This window comes from Paroedura picta, chromosome 8, assembly GCF_049243985.1.
Source record: "Paroedura picta isolate Pp20150507F chromosome 8, Ppicta_v3.0, whole genome shotgun sequence".
Lineage (NCBI taxonomy): Eukaryota > Metazoa > Chordata > Lepidosauria > Squamata > Gekkonidae > Paroedura > Paroedura picta.
The window spans coordinates 80931115-80958012 of record NC_135376.1 but is presented as its reverse complement, the minus strand read 5'-3'; the positions used below and the strand labels follow the sequence as shown (position 1 = coordinate 80958012).

The window sequence follows — 26898 nt, the reverse complement described above, 5'->3', positions numbered from 1 at the left end:
CTGTGTTATCCTTCCGCTAAATCTGGTGTCTTCCACTTAACTACAAGGGGGAGAGATTCTGCCCAGTTCCAGGAACTCCTACGTTGCTGTTAACAAAATTGCACCGTTTAGTGCTGCCGCTTTTTGGAGGCAGGAGACATACGCAGGGAGGTGGCTGAAGCTTCGGGTACCTGTGTTGCTAGAGAGCATGTCACAGAGATGCTCCTGAAGGGCCACTCCATGATGGAGGGGGGCATTCTTCCCCCCCTACTATGGCATCTGGAGAACCTTGCCCCAGAGTTCTGTGCCCCTGTTGAAAGCCTTCTTGCCTGTGCCTTTGCACAATATGCCAGCAGGCAGGGGAAGAGTGGGCACAGGGACTCATGAGGGAGCAGCCCTGATTAGAATCGTAGAATCGTAGAATCATAGAGTTGGAAGGGGCCAGACAGGCCATCTAGTCCAACCCCCTGATCAATGCAGGATCAGGATTACTCATCAACAGTTATGGCCCAGGGAAAGGAGAGAATCAGTTGCCAAACAGACCATTGACTCCTCTGGGTCACACAAAACTTGCTCCACTGCTGTGGCTTGTTTGTTGTTGTTGTTGTTTTTTGCTGCAAACCATTTAGGGAGGTATGCCAGATCATAGGATCGGATTACCTTCTAGATAGAAGGACTGTCGTGCCTTTAATTGTCCAAGCAAGAAGAAGAAATGGAACACTCTTTGTTTTCCATCTTCTACAATTTCCTGGGTCCTGACCTGGTTGACTCAAGGTAGCTTGATCTGGTCAGTTCTCAGAAGCTAAGCAGGGTCATCCCTGGTTAGTATTTGGATGGGAGTCCACCAAGGAAGTCCAGGGTCACTGTACAGAGGCAGGCAATGGCAAACCACCTCCAGATTAGAGCATACTCCTGGTTGCATGTCTCCCAAATTGCTCTCACCCTTATTGTTTTGCATTTCTTCATCTCTAAGCCAAACTGCAGCATAATGACCAGTTCTTAATATTTCCAAATATTTTTGACCATTATTAATTTTTCAGTTTAGATTAGGTATAAATTATGCTATTAACTGGTTTGGATTAGTGTGCATTGTTAAGATCAATCACGCGAGACAATACGATGTGGAATTTTTATGAAACTCACCTGTCTCCAAGACCTCTGTCTGTATCTTGTTCCTTCCATTCAAAGTACCTTCTCGGTAGTGGCTGGACTCATGCTTGTCCCGCATTTTTTGCCGCTCCTGCACTTTAAGCTGCTTTCTCATCTCTCTGCCCATCATTGACTGAATCTTTGCAACATCCAAACTTGCATTTGTGGCAGCTAGTTCTCGGGAACTTCCAAACAGCTTCTGAAAGACCTGCAGATGTTCGTCTAAGTTTTGTTTGGTCAATGCAAGTTCTTCATTCAAATTGTCCAATGAAATGTTGAGAGGACCCATCACGTTGACTGCAGTGTGATTACAGCAGAGGTTGGTGTGATCCTTTTGTAGTTCATATTTCTTCATTTCCCTGCTAAGGTGTCCAATCTCTTTCTTTAGGATCATGATGTCATGATACATCGGGTTATCCAGGACATCCTCCGTGGCAGCTTCATGATTTGGCTCCATATGTTCCATGCCACCATGTTGCACACTGACTTCTTTCACTGTGTTCTCCATTTGTTTTTCAAGGATGTGATGTGTAACAGAGATATAGCCATGGGAGGTGTTATCACGATCCATCTCCAAAGAGTAAATTCTCTTCATAAAAGATTCCATGGTAATGTTCTGCTTCTTGAGATTGTCTGAAATTAGCCTGAACGCTTCCTGAAGTTGATCTAGAGATGGTATTAAGGAGCTAGGATCTTCTTCAGTCAAGAGTTCCATAATTTCTTCTCCAAGCAAGGCCTCTAGTGCTGTCTCATGTCTCATAGCATCTACCAAGAGAGAGTTAAAAGAACTGTTCAGATACTTGATTTGCCAGTGCATCCTCTCATCAATCTTTTTGAGGACACCAAGATCCTCAGACAAACGTTCAGCCTGGGCCTTAAGAAGAGAGACTTTGCCTTTCATCTCTCGATTCTGTTCTTGCTGAAAATCTAGAGGTTCCCGAAAAAGGTGCAAAGCTCTGGCGAGATCATCAATTTTATTCTCAAGAGTGTTCAGACGTTCCTCAGATTGCTTCATTTCCTCTCTGATCACAAGAGTGGCGTTTGCTTGCTCTTCCATGTCAATGTCTGAAGGAATTTTTACACAGTGACATGCTTTCATAGACCTTTCTAGACCCGAGTGGCTCTCTTGAATATCCTCCAAACTATCGTTGAGGGCTAGGATCTTCCTTTCCAAGTCTTCTTTGTATTCCTCTATGATGAGACTTTTCTCTATCAAGGCTACTCTCAGACCCTCCATTTCATTCTTTGAACTGGCTTTGAATGCATTAATGGAAACCTGGAACTTGTTAAAATCGTCGTAGAACTCGTCAGATTCTTCATAGAGTTCCTTTAGCTGTTGAGCGTGCTCTACCAGGGTCTGATTGAGGGCCCGAATGTCGGTTTCGGCAGCTTCCTTGTTTAGATTGCCGTATTGCACCGGGAATCCTGCCAAGTTTCTGTTCAGGGTCTCCAGCCCATTGCGAAGATTGTCTTGTTCTTGCCTCATGTCTGTGAGGCTGTTGTTTAAGGCTGTCAAATAAGAGTGCTGTATCTTATGATATCTCTTCAGCTTCATATCCGTGTCTGCTTTGATCATGGTGAGATTGTAGTGCAGGGCTGCCTGCTGCAGGTGTAAATGAGTGTCCGTTTCTCTCTTTGCCTGGTCCGCTCTCCATACGTTTTCCTGAATTTTGGATTCAAATTTGGTTCCGAGTTCCTGGAAGTCCTTTCTCGGCACAGTGGTTTCTTGGAATTTCTCAATGCTTTTCCGATTGGCCTCAACATGGTGCGAGAGATTTTTCAGCATGGTGGAAAGGTCCTGAAGACTTTTGTTGAAGCTAGACCAGACTGGGTTAAAATGTTCCTTCAAGAAACTCTCCACATGGGAAGCCACCATTTGCTGGAGGAATTGTTCCTGCACTTCTGAAACAGAGCATGCCATCAACAGATGGTGGTGCAAGAAAACATTTACATATAAGCCCAAATCAGATAACAAAAGTAAGAATCCCCAGAACACACAGGAGAATCCAAACAGGAGAATTGCATGGGAAAATAAAATACCACATTGAACTTCACAGTATGGCCCTAAAGGTCACCACGTCTGTTATCCACTACTAAAGATACAGAACATTAAACATTGATCCTCTGCCACTGTAACTAGAAGAAGAGTTGTTTTTTTATACCCTGCTTTTTACTATCCAAAGTTGGTTTTTATACCCTGCTTTTTACTATCAAATTGGCTTACAATCACCTTATTTATTTGTTTGTTTTTCAAATTTATATAGCGCCCTCCCTGAAGGCTCAGGGTGGTTTACACAGAACTTAGAACTATACAAAAAAATGATCCATACATATAAATAACTATAACATTAGTAATACTAACTGATAATAACAGTGGTAACAGTACAACATTATAACAGAGATAGTACAAACAGGTCCAGGAGCAAAATGCCTTGATGGATTTCTGGGGGGGAAGGGAGGGGGCAGGGGCCCTGCAGATGTTATTGGTTGTGCCTGGTCTCAACCAAATGCCTGGCAGAAGAGCTCCCTTTTGCAGACCATGCAGAACTGTTTTAGCTCCACCAGGGCCCTGATCTCCAGGGCCCTGACACCTCTGCTTGAGCCATCTCATCACTGCTTCCAGGCATCTGACTAATGCTTCTGGGGAAGAGTCAGGGCGGCCATTCATCAGGAGGAAGAGCTGGGTGTCATCTGTGTATTGGGAGAGTCCCATTCTGAGAGCATCACAACTTGTGCTCCACTTGAAGATCGCATTGGAGAAAAGTCATCAGTGCCCATCCCCAGTGCTGTTTTATCCTAAGGACAGCCCTGCAATTAGGTTGAGAGGCCACCGAGGTTCCCCAGTGAGGTTCTTGACCAACACAAGTCTCCTCCTTCAAAATGATCTGCATTCTGCTCCTAGCATCTGAGCATAGAGCACAGAAGTTATATTCATTTGTCATGACTGATAGTTCTGAAGGACTGGCCTCCATATATGTTAGGAAGTATCCAAGACATCCAGACTCCGTGCAGAAGAGTGCAAAGTCCTTATTGTCTTCCTTAAGTAATATATATGCTCAGAGAAGAGCAGGAGGTGGTGAGGTAAATTGGTATATTCATTGTCTGTGTGTACAAATGAAACTTTTGGTTTACAGGAGAAGGGAGTGCTGATGGGTCTAATCCCAACTCTCCAGCTGTATCAAAAATTTTCCATTATTTCCATTTAGCATTGTGGCACTAGCCTGCACGCATTCTTCTTTGGCTGAACTCTCACCTGTGTGGTTGCGGTTGGCTTCTGCTCCTGGGCGACTGCTGTTGTGATGAAATGCATTCAGCAGGACTCCCAAGTTGCTCGATGCCTGGTTGATATCGTTCTGCAGATCCTCCAGCAGTGCTTCGTGATTCTGGTGGGTCTCCAGGATGTCTCTGGATTCCAGCGACGAAGATGCTAGTTGGCAAACAAACACACACAAAACAGCAAGGATTAAAACAGTTTCTAGTGTACCTCAGCGTGGAAGTCCCTCCAACGAGGCTAGTGTTAATAATGATGATATTATAATGCCCTGTCAAGTCAAAACTAAATGGTATGTCAACCTCTCATGGGGTTTTCAAGGCAAGAGGTGAGTAGAGGTGGTTTACCATTGCCTCTCTCTGCAGAGCAACCCTGGGCTTCCTTAGTAGTCTCCAACCCAAGTACTAACCATGGCCTGCTTAGCTCCCAAACTCAGATTAGACCAGTCTAGTCTAGGCTGCTCAGCCTAGGGTTGCCAGATCCCTCTGGGAAGCCAGTAGGGGATAGGGGGTGGGCTTACCAGGAGCTGGGAGTTTCATTGCATGTCTCATGACTTCCAACATGCTCTAGAAGTGACGTATGGATGTCAGGGTGATAATATAGTTTTGGGGCAAAAACTCTATGGTAGAATGAGCTTAAGATCTAGAAGAATCAGCAGACATAGCCATTATACTATGGTAACCTCAGATCTCTTTCTGCACACAAACCCAAGGTCATTGCTCAAGGGAAGTTCAGCTGTTTGGCCTAGAGGTGGTTCCAAATTCAATTCCCAGCTCCTGCAGTCAGCAGCACTTCTTCAAGTATCTTAAAGACAAAATGTGTGGCCAAGTAAGAACTTATGTGAGTCACTAAAGAAGTGAGCAGTGACTCAAAAGCTCCTACCATGCTAAAAAAAGTTGTTAGCCTTTACAGTGCTACTGGACTCTTGAACTTTTCTACTGCTACAGACAGACTAACATGTTTACCCATCTTGATCTTTGTGCTACCCTACTGCTTGTGTAGAAAAGTCCCTTGAAATAATTCGGTTTTGCATAGTTTGTGGAAAGCCTGGAGAGTGGAAGTCTTCCTGACTTTTTCCGGCAGTCAATTCCACAAGGCGGGGCCACCACAAAGAAGGCCCATGTACCGGCAATTGCTGATTTTGCCCATTGGAAGTTGGTGCCTGCCCAAGGCCCTGCTCAGATGAGTGAAGCAGTCATAGACCTCCTTTGATGATGTTCAAGGCAGCTGATAATGATGAGCAGATGACTGGACACATATCCTTAGAAAGACAGGATTAGAACCTAAGGTGCCCCTCAAACTGACACTTTCCATTCATGCAAATTCTAGTTTGTGATTTTTTGGGATTTGCTCATTGGCTCCACCTCACCCACCCCAACAGGGGGAATAGAAGGATCATTTTTATGAAACTAAAGAAAAGGAAGTGAGCAGTAGCTATTCTACCTTGGGTTGCCATCTTCCAGATAGTGCCTGGAGATCTTTAGACTACAAAGAACAGTTCCCCTGATAGAAACAGCAATTCCATAGGGCAGTCTCTGTGACACTATACCCTTGTGACTCCACCTCCACGTCAGGCTTGCCTTTCCAGGCTCCAACCCCAAATCTCCCGGAATTTCAGATCCTAGAGTTGGCAACCCAAATTCCATCAGAGGATCTCTGAAGTAGTTTGGATCCAGTTCATACCGTTTTGATATTCCAGTGTACTACTTACTACTGAGAGCTGTGCAAGGAAAACCCTGCTGTATAAATAAATCATCTGTTAATGTTAAAATAATGGGCACATCTCTTAGCATAATTAGCCTTCTACATTAGGAAAACATTTGGTCAAGGAGAGCAGAGAGGAATATGCATTATATAACAAGATGGAAGGGCGTTATTTGAAGAGCAGGAGGAATTTAAACTTACTTCGGCTTAAGGGTGCCTCCCTTTCATCTTCCCGACCTCCTGGCTTAGAGGTGGGCCCTGGAAAGAAATTTGGGTCTGCAAACAAAAATGGGTAAATCAGTAGAATTTTCCTTCTGCCTTTCTGGAGTTAAAAAAAAAAAAGATTTGTTTCTGTTTAGGTACAGAGTTTCAATTGCAGAATGTTCTAAAAACTGAACATTCCAGAAATTCATCTGCTGCTGCTGCTAGACATATTGATGTATAACACTATGATGTATAAAGAATCTCAGGTACAGTTTCTGAGTGTTCAGGACACTTCGGTTCTCTCTCGGTAATCCTTAATTCCTGGGCAAGAGCACAAGGCGGAGGGCAGACTTTCAGATTTCCAATCCCAAGCCATGAAGGACTTTAAAAGAGAAAACCTGCAACTTGAATTGGGCTTGGGAGTGGACTGGAAGCCAGTGTTATCACTGTAGTGTTGGGGATCAAGTGCTCCCAATAGCTGGCTCCAACCAGCAATCTAACCAAAGCATTCTGCACCAATTGCAGCTTCCAAACACACTTCAAACGCAGCCTCACATGGCAGCTTGCCCAATGTCACCTTGGTGGCGAAGGCTAGATCTAAACCGAGAACTTTCTTCTTTACAGCTCAGAACAGTGGTCCCCAACCCCTGATTCCGAGACCAGGACTGGTCCGTAGATCAGTCGGTACCAGGCTGTGGCTTTGTCTAAGAAGTTAGGTGCTTCAGCCCACGAACATCGACCCAACTTTGCAGAAGTCCAGGTCAAAAAGCTCCCCTTCTCCATTCCTGCTCTGACTAGGACTCCCTCATCTCACGTCCAGGAGCGCCTTATTCCCAGGACAGCCCACACAACTCCACGGCAACAAGGTTCCTGCCTGCTGCCTTCAGTGACCACGGCGAAAAGAAACAGGCCAGCTTGCTCCCCCATCCTTCTTGTCCGTTTGGCCAATCAGAGGAGCTGTAGCGGCTGCCAGCTAAGCCCACCCCACTGGCGCCATCCAATGACGGGTCCTCTAGTACAGGGGTAGTCAACCTGTGGTCCTCCAGATATTCATGGCAGGGGCTCATGGGAATTGTAGCCCATGAACATCTGGAGGACCACAGGTTGACTACCCCTGCTTTAGTAGACTATCCCCCCCCCCCGGGCCACAGTAATATTGTCAAGCGTTGACTGGTCCCCAGTGACCACTGGCTCAGACAATATGCTATGCTAGCTCTCATTCTGCCACCATTTGTTCTTCTCCCTGCCTTGTAAAGATATGATAAAGGGCCCCCTTCTGGCTTCTGAGGTTGCCTTCATGGCCAGGGTGTTATAGAATCATAAGAGTTGGAACGGGCCATACAGGCCATCTAGTCTGATCCCCCTGCTCAATGCAGGATAAGCCGAAAGCATCAAGGAGAAGTATCTGTCCAGCCATTGCTTAATGACCACCAGTGAGGGGGAGCTCACCACCTCCTTGGGCAGCCCACTCCAGGGCTGAAATACTCTGTGAAATATTTCCCTCTGATATTTAGCCACTACTATTCTACACATAGTTTAAACTCCTTTGCTGCTAACAGGAACTACTCACTACCCTCTTCCAAGTGACAATCTTTCAAATACTTCAAGAGAATAATCATGTCCCCTCTCAACCTCCTCTTCTCTAGGTTGAACATTCCCAAATCCCTCACAGGGCTTGGTCCCCAGGCCCCAGATCATCCTCGTTGCTCTCCTCTGCACCTTCTCAATTTTGTCCACATGTTTTTTGAAGTGAGGCCTCCAGAATCGCACACAGTACTCCAGGTCTGACCAATGCAGTATACAGTGGGGCTAGGACATCTCACAATTTTGATGTGATGCCTCTGTTGGTATAGCCCAAGACTGTATTTGCCTTCTTCACAACCACATCACACTGTCATTTTGGCCCCTTCCCATGGCTCAGATGGAATACCAGATGCCTCAAGGCATGTATGTGGATTCTGCAATGTGTCTGTGTCATATGCCCGGTCTCTCCTCCCAGGAACTGGGATCATATTTGAAGTGGGAAAGAGCTTCTTTGTGGATGTCCTCCCATCTGAAAAAACACATCTTCTGGTTGACCTTTGCCAAGGATCACATGGAGGAGAATAATGTAAGCCTTGCATCTTCATGGGCAGAAAGGTGGGTATACATGAAGTAAATATATTGGGTTCCCAGGTCCCCACTGGCTACCAGCAAGGGAGGGGGGGAGTAGACTTGCCAGATCCTGGTGGGAAAACTAGAGATTTGGGGGTGGAGCCTGGGGAAGGCAGGGACCTCAGTGGAAGACGATGCCATAGAGCAGGGATCCTCAACCTGTGGTCCTCCAGATGTTCATGGACTACAATTCCCATGAGCCCCTGCCAGCAAATGCTGGCAGGGGATCATGGGAATTGTAGTCCATGAACATCTGGAGGACCACAGGTTGAGGATCCCTGCCATAGAGTCTATCTCCCAAAGCATCTGTTTTCTCCTGGTGAACCGACCTCCTTATTCAAGAGTCCCCAGGTGCCAACTGGAGGCTGGCATCCCTAAAATACATACATAAGTAAAGGAAAAATAATCTGTAATGCAGACCCTTCCAAGCTACAAAGGTTGTATCCAAAATGGGGCTCTGTTTGCATAGACTGGACAAGCGCCCCTGCGTTCACTTAGAGGGGACCCTCCAGCTCTTCCACGGCTTCCCATCCTGGGGCTTTCTTACCGTAGTGTTCACAGTTCTTGCCACTGTAGCCAGGGCAACACTTCCAGTGGAGAGAGCTGATAACTTTTTGCTTCACCTGATAGACTGGCTTTAAAGCTGTTCTGTACCTAGAGAAGAAACAAGGCGGTTGTCGATTTTAAAAATCCCTTTAGAAATTATGTGTCAGCAACTTCTCTGGTGGTGCCAGCACATGGGCATTGATGCCCTGGCATCTTCATTAAGGAACGTCTCAGTTTGGAAGAGGCTCAGATGTGGTAGAGTTTTTTAAAGTGTTGCTTTAGGCCACAATCTGAAGAACACTTTCCTGGTAGTAAAGCTCCATTGGATTACATGGGACTTACTACTGAGTGGACCTGCCTAGGAAAGACCCAACTCCCTTTGCTTGCTAATATGCCTGTTTGGAGAAGCTACTAAGTTATGTTAGTAGATATTGGAGCAGAGTCATCTATCGTAGAACAAAAACTGACCTGTGATTGGTTAGAGGGGGTTCCCTGCAAGCCATGAGGGTGAAGGAAGCCCCGTGTAGAATCTCAGAGGGGGGAGGCTAAAGATGACAGCAGAAACAAATGAGATTTAGAGAAGCGCTAACAGCACAGAGCGCTCTGGGTTCAAATTAAGCACCTGATTACTGGAAACCTGATGGCCCAAATGGCTTTTCAGCATATGGTAAACATTTGGAAATAACTAGCCATTACAGGCAACTTAAACCAGATTGAGGTAGTGAGCCAGCATGGTGTAGTGGTTAAGGGCCCTGGCTTCTAATCTGGAGAATCAGGTTTGATTCCCCACTCTCCTCCACATGCAGCCAACTGGGTGACCTTGCTCCCTCAGAGCTCTCTCATTCTCACCTAACTCACAGGGTGTCTGTGGTGGAGCAAGGAAGGAAAGGTGACCGTAAGCTTCTTGAGGTCAAAAACCCCAGCTCTGCTAACCCTCCCCCTAAATGGTTTCAGCCTCTTTCCTTCTTCCCAAGGAATCCTACAAATGGCTGTTCCCAAGATTCCTTCAGGGGAGGCATGATGAAAAGGCTAAAGCCAATCGGGTCATATAAAAGGGCTTCAAACCTATCAACAAACTTTAAAAACAAAGACCAAGAAGTAGTGTGGTGCAATGATTAGATTAGAGTGTCAGAATATGAGCTGGATATGATCTCAATCTCAATCTACCCAGCAGGGCTGTTGTGTGGATGGCACCCCCCAGCCAAGCTGCTTGCCCTGCCGCAACCCCTGTGAAAGGGTCGTTCGACCCCCAAAGTGGTCCCGACCCCCAGGTTGAGAACCACTGGATTAGAGTGTCAGAATATGATCCAGATTCAAATTCCATACTCTGCCATGAAAGCTTGCTGGGAGACACACACTCTCAACCTAACCTACACCAGAGGGTTGCTGTGAGGATAAAGTACAGGAAAGGAGAAGGTAAGCTAGTTTGGGATGAAGGTGGAATATAAATGAAGTGAGGCAATGAACGAATACTTACATGATCTTCTGGCAATCTGGAGTCCCATGCGGACATGGTTGCTGCGACTTGATTACGTACTTCTCTGTCGTGCAAACGCCTATGTACGTCACCAGCCGGGACTGTGTAAAGGAGCACCAGTTCCTAGCAAAGAAGAAGGAAGCCATGAAACTGCCCTCCACTGCCTTCTATTTCTGTCTAGCATCCCTTTTTTCAAGCAAAGGAGAATATAACAGGCAGAAATCCAGAGAGGAAGCTTGTTCCTATCACTGTGTCTGTGCTTTGAATGAACATCTCTGGCCACTATCTGTTAAGCAGGCACAGCAGCCCTTTGCCTCTAGCCACCCTCTGTATCTGATGCTAAACCAGGCATGTAGAACACCCTCTTATCATCAGGTTTATCAACCGGTATTTTACTGGTCAGAAAAGCTGTGCTCTGTCGGTTCTCCAGCACTGAAAAGCCTCTAGATTCTGCCCAATTCTCTCAAGATTTTACTTTACTCATAACTAGGTTGGCCCGAACTGGATAGCCCATGTATGATGTCCCCGTCCAGTTCCCTTACTCAGAGGCAAGATTTTTCTTTCCCTTTCTGATTGAGCAGCTCTAGTGGACTGTTTTTTCTTTCCTGAAGAACTTTGGCTGTCCCACTCTGTATCAGCATTTTATTGCAGGCTCAGTCCAGGAACCTGAGGGAAGGGTTGGGATAAGCAACTGAAATTTTCACTTGAGATGTTGTGAAGTTCAAAATGAACAAAATATTTTATTCAACATAGAGGGGGAAAGGTCAGGTGGAAATGGGTTGAAATTTCTGAGGTAACTCAATACAGATAACTCTGAGGTAAAACTAGAACTTGTACAGACTTTAGCTCTTGTATTTCAGGCTCATGAGAGCTTGTTAAGCTTTTGACATTGGCTTAAATCTTTATGTCTCAGAGGCTTTTGTTTCAGTGTTTTCCCCAAATAGTCTAATACACTTTCTTTGGAGCCAGTCCACCTGAAAAGCAGCTGTAAAATAGTGAGTTCGAACAGGAACAAGCGAGACGCAGTCGTGCAGAACAGCTCTTTTTATTTAAGAAGTGATTTCAGATGGAAGCAACCACGTTGACTGGGGCTTGCCTGGACAAGCCCCTGAATATATACACAGGGCAGAGGTGGACACGCCCTAGGCTGAACCTTGATTGGCTCAGCCGCGCCTGATTAGTTTAAACTCATTGGCTGCTCAACGGGGCAGCTTGGATCCTGTTCCAGACCCCAAGCTCAGCCTTCTGCTGAGTCACATACACAACACCCCTCCCCCCTTAGATAGTCACTCAGGAGGTGGTGAATAAAGTCCTGTAGGTATCTGGGGGGCACGCGGGTCCGCCCCGACCGGCGCGGCTCGGGAGACGGCACGGGTTGACTGACCTCAGTCCGTACTGCCGCGCTCCTAGGGTCCGCCGCCGCGTCGGCTATTGCGGGCTCCGTGCTGGGTGCCCTCGGCTCAGCCGCTGGACTGCAGAGTGGTGGTCTCCCGCCGGGGGTAGCGTCAGGGACGGGGTTGGCGGTGTCGCCTTCCCGATGCACGGAGTTGTCCCGGCGGCGCACCTGGTCCACGTGTCGCCGGAGGATCCGGCCGTCCTCGCCCTGGACCCCATAGGACACGGGTCCCGTCGCGTGTGTGACGGTTGCAGGGATCCAACTGGGCCCGTCGCTGTAGTTCCGGACGTAGACCGGATCGTCTGGGGCAAAGGCGCGTGGCGCGGAGGGATTCTCGTGGCCCTTCTCCCGGGTTTCGTCATGGTCGGGGTGTAGACGATCCAGGAGGGTTCGGAGTCTCCGGCCCATTAGTAGTTCCGCCGGGCTCTTCCCGGTTGCCGAGGATGGCGTGGTGTGCTGGCGGGCGACGAACTGCGTGAGGCGCGTCTGCCAATCTCCTTGGGGGAGTTTTGACAACGCGTCCTTGGTTGTCCGGACCATCCGTTCAGCCTGCCCGTTAGTTGACGGATGGAATGGTGCTGAGGTCACCTGGCGGATCAGGTGCTGCCCCAAGTACGCCCGGAATTCAGCGGACGTGAACTGGGCTCCGTTGTCGGAGACTATCGTGTCGGGGAGCCCGTGGGTCGCGAACAGGCGTTGGAGGCTCCTGATGACCACGGCCGACGTCATGGCCGAGACCGGAACAACCTCCAGCCATTTCGAGAAGGAGTCCACGACGACCAAGAATGTGTGCCCTTGGAATGGCCCCGCAAAGTCGATGTGCAGGCGGGACCAAGGCTTCATGGCCGACTCCCATGTCCGCGGCGGTGCTCGCGGCGCCTCTGGGCGGTTCTCCTGGCAGGTCCGACAGCCGCTTATCCAGGACTCGATGTTCTTGTCCAGCCCCGGCCACCAAACGTAGCTGCGAGCCAGTGCCTTCATATGCACAATGCCAGGATGGCCATCGTGCAGCGCCTCCATGACCCGCTGGCGTAGCTTGGGCGGCACCACCACTCGGTGTCCCCACAGCAGGCACCCCTTGTGTGCCGATAGCTCCGTTTGCCTGGCGGTAAAAGGGGCAAAATCTGGGTCCTGTTTGCCCGCTGGCCATCCCCTCCACACCCAGTTGAGCACTCGGGCGATGAGGCGGTCTTTGGCCGAGTGCGCGGCGATGTCCGCCGATCGCAGGGGTTGCTGAGGCAGGGAGTCGATCAGCAACACCTCAGCAGCAGGGGCCGGGTCTGCGTCGACCTGTGGTAGCGGCAGTCGGCTGAGTGCGTCGGCGTGCCCGATGGACTTGCCAGGCCGATGAACGAGGCTGAAGTCATATCCATGCAAAAAAATGGACCAGCGCAGCATCCGCGGGGACAGGATCTGGGGCGTCTGGCGGTCCGTCGTGAAGAGGCCGAGCAAGGGCTTGTGATCCGTGACGATCGTAAACCGGCGGCCGTAGAGGTAGTCGTGGAATTTCTTAATTCCAGCGACGATAGCGAGCGCCTCCTTGTCGATCTGTGCGTAGTTCCGCTCAGCCGATGACAAGGTCTGCGAGTAGAAGGACACCGGGGCCTCGCGGCCGTCGGGCAGGCGGTGACCTAGGACGGCGCCGATGCCATGTTGCGATGCGTCACAGGCCAAGACGACCGGCTGCGCCTCGTCGAAGTGTGCCAGTACACTGTCGGACGTGAGGAGTCGCTTGACCGAGGCGAACGCGGCCTTCTGTGAGGGACCCCAGACCCAGGGAGTTTTCTTGTCGAGGAGCCTGTGCAAAGGCTCTGCCACGGTGGCCTTGTTGGGCAAGAAGGAATGATAGAAATTCAGGAGGCCCAGGAAGGCTTGGAGGTCGTGCTTGGTTTTCGGCGGTGGCGCGTTCTGGATGGCCTTCACCTTGTCTTCGGTCGGGTGGACCCCTTCCGCGTCGATAAGGAAACCCAGGAACTCCACCTTGGGGACGCCCAAACGACATTTCTCCCGCTTCACCTTCAGCCCGGCCCCGGAGAATCGGTGCAGGACCTCCCGGAGTCGGCTGGCGAGTTCCGGGACGGTTCTCCCGGCCAGGAGGACGTCGTCGAAATATGGGATCACCCCCGGAATCCCCTTGAGAAGGTCCTCCATTAGGTTCTGGAAAATTCCGGGGGCCACGCTGACCCCGAATTGCAAACGCTTAACTCTAAACGCCCCCCGGTGAGTGACGATTGTCTGCGCTTCCGCGGCTGCCGTGTCAACGGGCAGCTGCTGATACGCTTGGGCCAAGTCAAGTTTGGCGAAAACCTTACCCCCTGCTAGGGACGCGAGGAGGTGGCTGATCACCGGTACTGGGTACGCGTGCTGCTGCAACGCCTTGTTCAGCGTGCACTTGTAGTCCGCACAGATTCGTATGTCCCCGTTTGCCTTGATGGGCGTCACGATCGGGGTCTCCCAACGCGCGTTCGGAACCGGCTCGAGCACGCCTTGCGCCTGGAGTTTGTCCAGCTCCGCGTCTATCCGGGGCTTCAGGGCGAACGGGACCCGCCGGGCCTTGAGGCGAATGGGTGCCACCTGGGGGTCGAGGGCCAACGAGATTGGTGGCCCGGTGTAGCGACCGAGCGACGCGTCAAAGACTGTTGGGAATTCCCCGCAGATGTCCTCTAGCGCGGTGGTCTGGAGCCGCTGGATTTGAGTAATACCGCCGATCGTGATTCCCAGCGGCTCGACCCAGTCTAACCCCAACAGGCTGGTGCGCTCCCCTTCCACTATTACAAGGGGCAATTTTCCCGCAAAGTCCCGGAAGCAAACATGAAAATCCCCCACCCCCTTGATCGGCACTCGCCCTCCCATGTAATCCTTGACTATGTAGGGCAAGGGGCGGAGAGGGGGTCCCCCGTGCGGGCAAAGTCGCTTGAGGGTCGCGTTTGAAATTATAGAGAGCGACGACCCTGTGTCCAGTTCCATGGTGCAAGGGGCTCCCTCTATGCTTACCCTCAGCCGTATCTTCTCCTTGGGTCCGTTCCTCGTGGAGTTTAGGATGACGGTCCGGGTGCTGTTTGTCTCCAGGCGACGCTGGCGGCTGGTCACCTCACGCTGACCTCTGTTGCCTTGGGCCGCCCTCGGTTGGCGGTAGGCATTTTCGCCGGCCACGGGGTGGGACGCGGAATCCGGCTCTGAGCGGCATGCCCGGGCGATGTGCCCTTTCTTTCCGCAGACCCGGCAAGTCGCGTCGCGGAATCGGCACATGCTGCGTACATGCGGGCCTGCACAGCCAGCGCAGGGCCCCGTTGAGGTTGCTGGACGGCGGTGCGGTCGGGCCACGTTGTGGTCCACCTCGGCCTCCTCTTCCGCGAGGTCCCCGCCCAGGTCCTCGTGGTGGACGGCCATCGTTGGCTTCTCCACCGGTGGGTGCCTCGACGCCTCGTGTCCGCGGACGGTCCTGGCGCTGCGGTTGGCGGCCTCCGCGTTGGCCGCGTCTTCCAGCGCCTCTTTGAAGGTCAGCCCCTTCTTTCCGAAAAGCCGGCGCTGGGTGGCCTCGTCCCTGAGGCCGCACACAAAACGATCCCGGAGTGCCTCTTCCAGATTGGAGAATTGGCAGTCACGGGCGAGGTTGCGGAGTGCGGCGGTGAATTCTGCAATGGACTCGCCTTCTCGCTGTCCACGCTGGTAGAAAACATACCGGCACGCGATCTCCCCTGGCTGTGGATCGTAGTGTTCTTGGAGGCGGCGGAGGATCTCGTCCAGGTCCGCAGCGTCCACATCGTCGGGCGCAAAGAGGTCCTGCGCCAGGTCGAACGTGGCGGCCCCGCACGTGCTCAAGAAGACCGCCCGTCTTCTTGCGGCCCCGGTGATCTCGTTGGCCGTGAGGAAGTGGCGGAAGCGCTTCTCATAGCTTCTCCATTGGCTCGGGCGGCTGGAGTCAAACTGCTCGATCTGGCCCAAGGTAGCCATGCTGCGGCGTGCGATCTCGGTGCTTGTCGGCCCGGCTTGAGCGATTCAGCTGGCAGCTGGTTCCCCCCTTCAGACGGCTGGGCTCCACTCCAGTGGCTCGTGAGGCCGGTCGGGTGCTGCTGGACTCACGCTTGTTAGCTGGCAGAGGGTCCCCGAGGATGGCGGGCTCTGTCCAGATGCGTGCAGGAGCAGCTTCGTTTCCTTAGAATCCCACCTTCGTCGCCAGTGTAAAATAGTGAGTTCGAACAGGAACAAGCGAGACGCAGTCGTGCAGAACAGCTCTTTTTATTTAAGAAGTGATTTCAGATGGAAGCAACCACGTTGACTGGGGCTTGCCTGGACAAGCCCCTGAATATATACACAGGGCAGAGGTGGACACGCCCTAGGCTGAACCTTGATTGGCTCAGCCGCGCCTGATTAGTTTAAACTCATTGGCTGCTCAACGGGGCAGCTTGGATCCTGTTCCAGACCCCAAGCTCAGCCTTCTGCTGAGTCACATACACAACAGCAGCCATTTTCTCCAGGTGAACTGATCTCTGACACCTGGAGATCAGTTGTAATCCCAGGAGATATCCAGCCACCACCTTTCTAACCATTCTACTGCAAACCAACATGGCTTCCTTCTGAAACTATGGCCAGTCAGTTATCTCATGGCAGGTGGGTGGGGGTAGGGTTGTTTCCTTCACATTATGCAGATATAAATACAAGTTTCTCAGAGAAAGGCAGGTGTGTAAACAACACAAGAAACCATAAAAACGCACACAATGCCACTAGCGTCATGTGGGATATTTGGAAAGGTCAAGAGGCCTTTCTATTCTGATACTTTCACTAGATGTGCATTGAAATAGGGTGGGGTTTGTCTGGAGCTGTTTTTGCACTTTCTAAAGAAAATTTCTAAAGAATGGCCAAACTTTCAAGTCTTACGTAGTCCAAGTGAGAACAGAGGAACCAGAATGCTGAGAATTGCCCTACATGGGGACTTTCTGGTTTTTAGTTTTGTTTTGGAGACTGAATGAGAAACAATGGGAAAGAAAGGAAAATGCTCAGAAAGCAAAAACAGAGTCTGAGGTCAGCAGAGCAAATAGGGTATGGGGAAGTTTTATGACAAGCATGGGAGGGAATTAATAAGAAAAGCAGCCAGTTAGCCAAAGTTTGGGGTATTTGTTACAGAAAAACTGAACCACCAAGATTAGTAAATTCAGGTCAGTGTTAGCCAGCTTGTAGGAAAGAGGTTCCAGTTCGTAGATTATGCCAGTAAGCCAGTTCTACATATCTTAAACCATCTAAGTATCATTTATTTTGTGAAAGCTAGATTTCAGACCAGGAATATTCATACCAAGATTTTGGGGGTATAAAATTTGGGAGTCAAAGTTCCCTTGAGAGCCAGCTTGGTGTAGTAGTTAGGAGTGTGGACTTCTACTCTGGCAAGCCGGGTTTGAGTCCGCACTCCCCCACATGCAACCAGCTGGGTGACCTTGGGCTTGCCACAGCACTGATAAAACTGTTCTGACAAAGCAGTGATAGCAGGGCTCTCTCAGCAGGGCTCTCTCAGGGCTCTCTCAGCCTCACCTACCTCACAGGGTGTCTGTTGTGGGGAGAGGAAGGGGAAGGCGATTGTAAGCCGCTTGGAGACTCCTTTGGGTAGAGAAAAGCGGCATATAAGAACCAACTCTTCTTCCTCTGCAATGACTTGTTTTGTGTTTATTGATCACAGTGGTTGTCATATTCTTGTAAACTTGTTGATGATAGCTGTCTGATTATCATTTGTTATTATTGCTGGGTTCACCTTTGGACATAAATTAGCACAGAAAGAGTAATGATATAGGCTAGGCAAGGAAGGAGTGAGTCACAATGTGCCCTGGGGAGAGCCCAGATGGTAACATGAGTGCTGTGGATGGGATGTTAGACCAACCACAAGAGAAGCCTGGCACTGAGTCATGCTAAGAAAAGCCTAAGAACCTTGAGGAAGGGGGTTGGTGGTAGACCTGGCCACTCACTAGGGTCAGTCAGCAGCTAGCTTACAGGCCCACCCAATACTGCTACCTCTTTGTAGGTAAGGCTACAGAGGTGGGTACTTCCTCTTGAAAAAAACAAAGGACAATTTAAAAAAAGCAGACAGAAGCATGTGGTTGAGTTAGGGAAGGCATCTACCTCCCAGAGAATGGGGCTTCTCAGGTTTTCTTTGTTTTTTTAATTTATCTTCTTCACAATTGGGACTTTTGAAACATTTTTCATTGCTGTAGTCTTATCTGTGTACCCAGAAATGTTCCACCGTGTAACTTGGTTCTGTGCCTATTCACTCAGACATAAATACTACTGTTGGAATTGCCAATCAGGAGAATTTTGCAAGCAGGAACATGTAGTGGTTGTGGCCAGGGTAAAAGAGCAATGAGTGACATGGAATTTTGCCATACAGACTGGAGAGATTTCTACATCATAGTAACTGGTGGCATAGTTCACTGTAGTAATATAATTTCTACCACCATGTTATTGCTCTCACTGCTACATCAAGTTTCCGTAGGGGGCAGGAGCCCAGGAATGAGGGGTTGCCAGTCATAATAGGCCACCATTCCTGCCTAATGGGCTCCATTGCCCTTGTTAGGTATAGCCTGTATTTGAGCATCCCCTATTGAACATATTTTTTGGGCCCTGGACCTCTGCCCTAAAGTCCTGCCCTAAAAACAGCACCATCCAGGCCTCTGTGGATCCACTTGTATCTCTTGAATTTGACTTATTCCTATACTTTTGAGGGTAGGATAGGGTTGCCAAGTTCCAGGTGGGGCCTAAAGATCTTCTGCCATTACAAGGGATCTCCAGATAACAGAAGTCAGTCTCCCTGGAGAAAATGGCTGCTTTGGAGGGTAGACTCTGTGACATTATGCCCCACTGAGATCCCTTCCCAAACCTCACCTCCCCCAAACTCCATCCCCAAATTTCCAGGAATTTCCCAACCTAGAGTGGGGAACACTAGGGCAGGATGAACTGTGATAGCTTTACAAATGGTAGCAGAAACCCTTTGTGGCGAAATCTCCATAGGGCAAACTCCTATCAGAGCCAAAGACACGATTTCTGAATCATTAACAGGCAAGGAGATCAGAAGAGTGAAATGGATTTTTTATTTCCGAGCAGAGTCCAAGGTTTCCCCAGCACTAGAACAAGGCACTTACTTATAAGGAGTTTCCTCCCTCCTCCTTCTAGGAGCATCTTTAGTTCCTACTTAATTCACTATCATCAGTGGTAAAGTGGCAGCTGATTCAGAGGAGCCGTTTGCATTGCACTTTCATCTTTACAAGAAGGGCCACCCCCCTGGAGTAACCCCGCTGCTCATGTTTCAGATTTTCCTAATCCCTCTTTCTGTGAACCCAGTAAGTTAATTTTCCTTCTAAATCTAGCTCACCGCCTTGCTGACTCAATAATACGGGGGACAGCCCTTCAGTGGCTGGTCTCCTTCCTCCATCAACTGATGCATGCACACAAAAGTTTATAACTGGAATGAAACTTTGTTGGTCTTAATGGTGTCACTGGACTCAAGCTTTGCTCTATTTAAAGCAGAGTTCTGCTGTCCCTTGCTGAAAATTGTTACATTTTCGTCTGCTGCTTTAGATCAATACAGCTGCCTCTCTGAACATATGTTATAAACAGACTTTTGCATGCTTACAGCTTTACTGAACTGACAGAGAAAGAGAAACAATTGTTTTGTTTAGATCCTCCCAAGAATCTCAGCCCATTGAAATAAGATGAGCTTGTCTCCTGGGATATTCCCTCAGTCCCCTCACAAGTCCCTACCCCACTGTTCCCCCTAGATAACACAGGATACCTGCTCTGTTCCTGCTTCTTTATCAGCCCCCGAGTCCTATGTACCTACACGGTGGATATCTGAATCCCTCTTCTATACCAGACAAAGGCCTACTACTTACCAGGGCCTAGTCTGCACACACAGGAAAATGCACTTTTAATGTGCTTTGGCAGCTGGATTTTCCTGTGCGGAACAGGAAAATCTACTTCTAAAGTGCACTGAAAGTGCATTATCTATTGTGTGCAGACTAGGTCTAGGTGTCCTCGTTTTTAGGAGACATGTCCTCTTTTTTGGTGTCCATCTTCATTTGGACTCTTTTTTTTAAATTCTCTTTTTGGATTGGAAAGCTAGGACTATTCCTATCCCAGCTTAAATAATAGGTGTGTTGAAACTGAGACTTGTCATAGTGATCATTTGTGTGAAGTAGTCAGGAAATATGTCCCCTTTTTTGCTTTTAAAATGTCATAACCCTACAAACTTCATATCTATTTCCCTGGAAGTTTCCCCTGTTTCTCTGTTGCAAAGTGAGAACCTCCTCCACAGGGATTCCACAGCCTCTCATTGGCCAGTTAGTACCCACCTACCCCAATTTGTAGGCAGGGATTTGCTGAGAGGCCTTGGTGGGCTGAGCTAGAAGCCATCCATCCCATTTCCATGCTATAAAAAGCTTTCCCTTTCCACACATTAAACAGCTATTTAAGGGCATAAAGCTGCTTCCCTTCTGTGATTTGGTTGAGGCCGGCACAACAGAAAAGCCTCTGGTCGCTAGGGTCTCTTGGCCGGACTAGCTGAGGACTCAGTGCAACAGGATATAATGCTCATTTCCTAAGACCTAAAGTTCAAGAGCAGTACAAAAGTTAATTGAAGTGACAGTAGGGTTGCCAGGACCATGGGAACAGCCAGTAGGGGAGGGGGGTGAACTTACTTGGAGCAGGTTAGGAAGAGCTGGAACTAAATGCCTATGTCATCTGGAAGGCACATGGGGGGCCAGGCTGTGCTTTGTGGGCAAAACCTCTATGGCCAAATTAGCTTCTACCATAGAGTTTTGGCCAAAAACCACCACCCCTGATTACCGACATGCCCACGTCATTTCCAGGTGATATAGGCATGTCCTGTTTATATCTTCTTGCCTGTTCAGGCTGGTGGTGGACAGGAAACCAGTGGACCCCCACCTCCACTGGGGAGGTCTGGCATCCCTAAGTCAAGCCTTCAGGCTTGCTATCTAATGTATACTGATGACAGAGAAAAGGAAGCAAGAAGAAAAGCTGGAGGCAAAGTTGCCTTGACTTTGGAAGGCAGAATCAAAGAAAGGAGGGATTCAGCCACTATTTCAAGATGGGTCAAGACAGAGTGGAATGAAAAAGGGGTTTTTTTTGGGGGGGGGAATGAGGAATTGACTCTTCAAATAGCCAGGAAAGTTCTGGCGAGTCGTTGTCCTGGGGAGCTCCCAGTGGCCAGGAGCATGTGAATTCAAGCCGCAGGGGCCAATTGACGCAGATCCAGACAGTGGCAAAACGAGCAGCTGTAGGCTTGCCTTTGGTCACTCTGAGGTGTAAGCTTATAGGATAAAAGGTTAAACCTCTGGGCTAGGATGCCTTTATGGGATTGGACATGGCACATCTCTCTGAAGCAGGACTAAGCACTTGACAAGCATCTGACACAATATGACAGCCCTGGGCTTAGGTTGGCCTTTCCCCTAAAACATCAAGGATATGCAGATAGAGGAATTCTGAAATTAAGTAATAATAATAATAATAACCAAGCTCCTTGGGCCACACAAACACAAGGGCCTAGACTAGAAGGAATGGTTAAGTTGGCGGTGCACAGAAAATTTTCAGAGAATAAAAAAGAGGAGATGCTGACATCTGAAATCCATCAGTCTCTACTTAATCTACCTGCAGGGCAGGGCTACTTACCCATAGAAAATCGTGTTTGGGAGGAATCCTAGAGTGTCACATGGAGGTACGTGGATTTTGCCTGGGATCATCTATGTGCAAAATACAGCAGGAAGCCATAATGTCTTCCCTCAGAAATGTCTTTTCTATCTCTCTCTTGCATTTTTTATCTGATTTGAAGAATGGTTCAGAACAACTCCAACATCTGCCTGCCACACTGTACATTGATTGACCCTTTGCAGGGAAAGCCATGCCAATGGCAAGAAGGTAGCTACGGACTGTGCATTATATGGATGCTGTTTCTGTAACTGCAAAAATGTATCACCTGAACATTCTCCAAGTCAGCACTGATGGCGCCCCATCAGATCTATGCTGTCATTAGCCATAGACATACTTCTGGCTATTAGCTGTTCTGAACAAGAGTTCACACATTTCGTCTTGGCTTACAGCCAGCTGAAGTCATTTCTGGCTTATTCATTTTAAGTATTTGGACTCCAGTTCTCTCCTACCCTGTGGAACAGAAAGCTTCTTCCAGAACTGTAGCATTACCAAATAAAACCTGAGAATCCGTAGACTGAAGTGGTCCTCACCCCTGTAGGTGGGAAAACAACTAACAAACCCTGCAATGCTACCAAGTTACCTCTCCCTTCCCTTGAGCTCTCTGGACATGTCACCTTCTTTGTGTTAGCTCTGAAGGAGGCAGGAGAAGCACAAGGGATGTGCTACTTATAACTTCTACAAGCACCCTACATTAGTGAGATCTTGCCTTGTGATCCCCAATGCGGTGCTTGTGGGGATCCCTGGTGCCTGCTGGTGTGATTCCTGATGATCACGTGCTTCTCCCCCAAGGAGTTCGGACTGGCCTTCACGAGAGCCTGGCCTGGTGGAACACTCTCCCAAAGGAGATCAGAGTCCTGCCAGGATCTTGAAAGATTCAGCAGGGCTTGTAAAACAGAGCTCTTTCACCAGACCTATGGCTGAGGCCTATAACATCGCTGCCAAACCCCAACTATTAAGTCTGTGGGTTCGGCAGATGCAGACTTCTGTGAAAACAACAACACTAAACAGCAAACAGAACTCATCAAACTTATATACAATTCAGGCAGCTCAGCAAGAGAGCTGATTGGCCATTAACAGGGCCCAACAATTGGTCCATTTCTAGGTTGCATGTAAGGCTGTCGATCGGCTGATTCAGGATTCTTCATGGGCATTTTGCTTGAATCAGCATCGGTAATCACACACACAACACTAACTGTACATCATCTCGGGCCAATAAGACTCCTCTCTCCTTCCTGGCCAATGAAATCCAGAAAAGGGTAGAATTGTTTTTAACTGTTTTAGACTTTTAATTATTGTATGTATTCACATGTTTTATTATTTTGTATGTCTTCAATATAATGTCTCCCTGCTGGTGAGTCTGTAGGGAGCATCCGGTCAGGAATTAGCTCCCCTTATCATAGGAGGGTGTTTGGCTTAGGGTGGTCTGTCCCAACATGTTGTACTCCTCCCTCCCTGCGGCAGCCATTTTTTCCAGGGGAACTGATCACTGCCAGATGGGGGGTCATTTATTTGTTTGTTTGTTTGTTTGTTTATATGCCGCCCTCCCCTGAGACTCAGGGCAGTTCACATGAAATGGGAGAGAAAGAAAAAACAGTACAGACAACATAATAAATTGAACAATAGTGAAACAGTCATGTCAGGAGAACAGTAACATAATGGAACAAACATGGTGAGAACATCCAAATTTAACTGTAACATACTGACGGCCCCGTAGGATGGACATGTCAGTGGTGGTTCTCATGGGAGGGGGGCTCAGGGGCCAATGGGAAGTGACTGGTTGACCTCAACCAAAAGCCTGGTGGAAGGGCTCCCTTTTGCAGGCCCTACGGAACTGTTTAAGCTCTGCTGAGTTATGATTCCTGGAGGCTGGCAACCCAACCTTTAACAGCCAGGGCTTCTCTCTCCCCACTGCCCAAGGATGCCGAGAATTGCAGAGTCAGGGCAGTTTCTAACTGCTGAGAGAGTTAGCAGTTAGAAATCCTTCTCTCAAACTTGTATTGCATTGCTGTTAAACTAGCTTTGTACGATAGGTACGCCTCTAGGTTATTTTTATGCGCAAAACTGGCATGGTGCTGTTTATGTTAATGACTGAGCATTGCTTGTGCGCATGGGGGAACAAAGGAGAAGGCTTTGTGAATGAGTGAACATCCTGGCTGATATAGATTCCACATTTGAGTTTTCAAACAAAATTAAGGATGACCATGACCTTTGTGCAATATTGAAACACCCCCCCCCCCCGATTTTCTGAAAGGTTTCCTTTTCTTAGAACTCCCTCGTATCCGGTCACTTCACCCCCTTGCCTTTGAGAGGCTTCCTTGCAGCTAGACTAATACAGGAAAAGGGATAGAAATAACAGACCTTCCGCCTTCTCCTCCAGACATACGTTGAACCATTTGATGTGAGAACACAGCAGGGCTGTCTATAAGGAATGGCCATGTATGGGAAATTGTGCGGAGATGGTTATGTATTTATATATAGCCACCCAGCGTCTCCATCTGGTGACTGAATGGTTTCCTCTGATTCTCATCTCTCGTCCACACTTGGATGTGCTTTAGGGGTAGTCAACCTGTGGTCCTCCAGATGTTCATGAACTACAATTCCCAGCGTTTGCTGGCAGGGACTCATGGGAATTGTAGTTCATGAACATCTGGAGGACCACAGATTGACTACCCCTGCAGTGTCAGGAACTTTTGAGGCAGAAATCACGTCCATGTTTAAAACATGGTAATACAACACACCACATGAAGATCGCTTCTTGTGACTACCATACATGTACTGGGAAGCTGTGGTTGGTCATGGCTGACTCTGTTTCACAAATGAAATACATTTTGGTGCCCGTCATCCACCTCTCAACACGGAAGTGGGTGCGCATAATGACTCATGCCTCTGGATGGGTATGCCCATCCCTAAACGTGGCTTTCAATGTTTGGTTCTCCCTTCTGAGAATGGGGATTATTTTCTGAAAATTAAAACTATTATGAATGACAACAAAATAAACAGGATTCTTAAAAAGCCAGCTTGGCATAGCACTTCTAATCAGGCGAGCCAGGTTTGATTCCCTGCTCCTCCACATGCAGCCAGTTTGGCGACCTTGGGCTCCTCACAGCCCTGTTAGACGATGTTCTCACAGAGCAGTTTCTCTCAAAGCTCTCTCAGCCTCGCCTACCTCACAGGGTGCATGTGGTGGGGAGAGGAAGGGAAGGCAATTGTAAGCCGCTTTGAGACTCCTTTGGGCTGTGAAATGTGGGGTATAAAAACCAACTCTTCTTCTTCTTCTAAAAGCAGGAAACAATAAGATGAAGAAATAAGGTTACAGTACTGTGGTGCGGGGCTAGCCCCATCTCTTCGTATCAAGGGAGCCAGGCAGGGCCGGCCCTGGTAAGTGCTTGGATGGGAGAAGAAGAGCTGATTTTTTGTACCCCACTTCTTAGTCACCTAAGCCATCTCAACGCAGCTTACAATTGCCTATGCTGCTTCTCCTCACAACAGATATTCTGTGAGATAGGTGAGGCTGAGAGAGCTCTGAGGTCACCCAGCTGGCTGCATGTAGAGGAGCAGGGCATCAAACCCAGTTCTCCAGCCACTCTTAACCACAACTCCATCATGCTCTCAAGAGCCTGGCAATGGCCAACAACTCCTGAAAGTCTCTTGCCTTGAAACCCCTGCAGGGTTGCCCTAAGTCAGCTGTGCCTGGACTGCAAAAAACCCAGAACAAAACTGTGGCACATGCACTGGTTACCTCCCAACAGAGCTCCTGTAGTGTTCTCTATGACCATTTACACACTGGAGGTTTCATGCCAGGCTGCAGGCTGGAGTTTTAGTCATAGCAAGTTGGCCCACCTCTTCCTGCACCCACACGGAGGAGCATTTGGCCTGGTGTACCTCATCCGCCCCTGATTTGTGCTCCTGTACGGGAGCTGGGGCAGTGAAGTTCCCAGTGCATAAATGGTCTTTATGGTGTTGCCCTTAAAGGCCATCGGGACACTTCAGAAGCTGCAGAAAGGCCCAGCCAGAATACTTCCTGGCATTAGCCACAGAGATCATGTCACACTGGTTCGTGTAGGAGCTTCACGGGGGCAATTTGTCCCCTCCCCCAGCAAGCTAAACCATAGGTCTTGAGACTAGGATCCTTGAAGGAACCACTTTCCCCATGTTTCCTGTTCCGCATCATCCGTCAGACTGGTGGCCACTAACAGAACTTATTAGTGGAATCACTTATCTGTCGAGGGACATCAGATCCAGAGACTAGGCCTTTTAAACAAGTCATAGAGACCTTAAGACAACACCAACGACATATGCATTGTGTAACGACTGTGTCTCATTTTTTACTTGTATTGGGTACTGTACAGTCCTATCCTTGGTATGAGCTTTGATAACCTTTTGACATTGTTGAGTCAAGTTTTACTTCTCATGCCCTACCTTCAGGGCTATCGCTCTGAGGGCAAGGCAGACAGCTGCAAAATAAATCAAGTTCTTCATCTGATAAACATCTCTGGACTGCAACAATGACATTTTGAGTTCACAGGAATAGTCTCAAAACTTTACATGATATGCTGTTAGAAGGGATTTTTTAAGTTATGGCTTCGCTCCGGCAAACATCACTTGTGCTTAAATTCTACTGCCTATGAGTTGTGATTAATGCAGCCCATTGATTTTCAGTGTGACCATGTACATCACTGCCCTAGAAGGTGGGAGCAGCACAAAATGAGTGAGTTTTAATTATCTCTCTCTTCCTCCAAACCCTCATCATTGTTGGAATTCGCAAGATCTGTGGCATGCATAATTGAGCAGAATATCAAGGATGTCCTGCAGGGGGCATCAGAGGAGATGGATATTTGGATTGGAACTTCCTGATTATTTTAAAATTATCTCCTCCCGTGTCCAATTGGCTCAATGGGATACTTCCTGCTTCTTGAGCACACTTCCTCCCTGCTTGCCTCCAGAACAGCAATTGAATAGAAGAATGACAGCAGACAACAACTTGCTATCTAGCTAGGTCTACATCTCTCTCTTTGTATACACAGTTGTTCAGCTTCACAAATAATACTGTTTTATTCTTTAAGCATCCTGGTGCTCCTCTCTCACTGCATATTCAAACTCTGCCAGCAATCAAAATCTGCCATCTCTAGGAAGCCTTTATCCTGACCGCTTCATCATCAGGCTGATCATAGAAAAGCTGTAGGACCTGCCGGATCTCACATCATCAATCCTTTCTGATCCTCTCCTTCCCATCTCTTGTGCAGAGTCAAAAGTCAGCTTGCAACTTTTATTTGTACCTTGTACCCAGTGAGGAGCCAAAGCAGCTTACGCTCC

The 26898-nt window shown here is 48.6% G+C and overlaps 1 protein-coding gene across 3 annotated transcripts in view; it reads right to left on the bottom strand.

Annotated features, from left to right (window-relative positions):
• MMRN2 (multimerin 2) overlaps positions 1-26898 on the bottom strand; it is a 34462-nt gene that overhangs the window by 4268 nt on the left and 3296 nt on the right. Inside the window, exons 2-6 of one of the 3 annotated variants that reach the window (XM_077350588.1) lie at positions 10485-10607; positions 9009-9115; positions 6305-6379; positions 4382-4555; positions 1123-3027 (exon numbers count right to left, since the gene is read on the bottom strand). In XM_077350588.1, the coding sequence (XP_077206703.1) occupies positions 1123-3027; positions 4382-4555; positions 6305-6379; positions 9009-9115; positions 10485-10607 (2384 nt within the window). Of the gene's footprint in view, positions 1-1122; positions 3031-4381; positions 4556-6304; positions 6380-9008; positions 9116-10484; positions 10608-26898 lie in introns of all 3 variants that reach the window. The other 2 variants (XM_077350587.1, XM_077350590.1) reach the window with 2 other exon arrangements.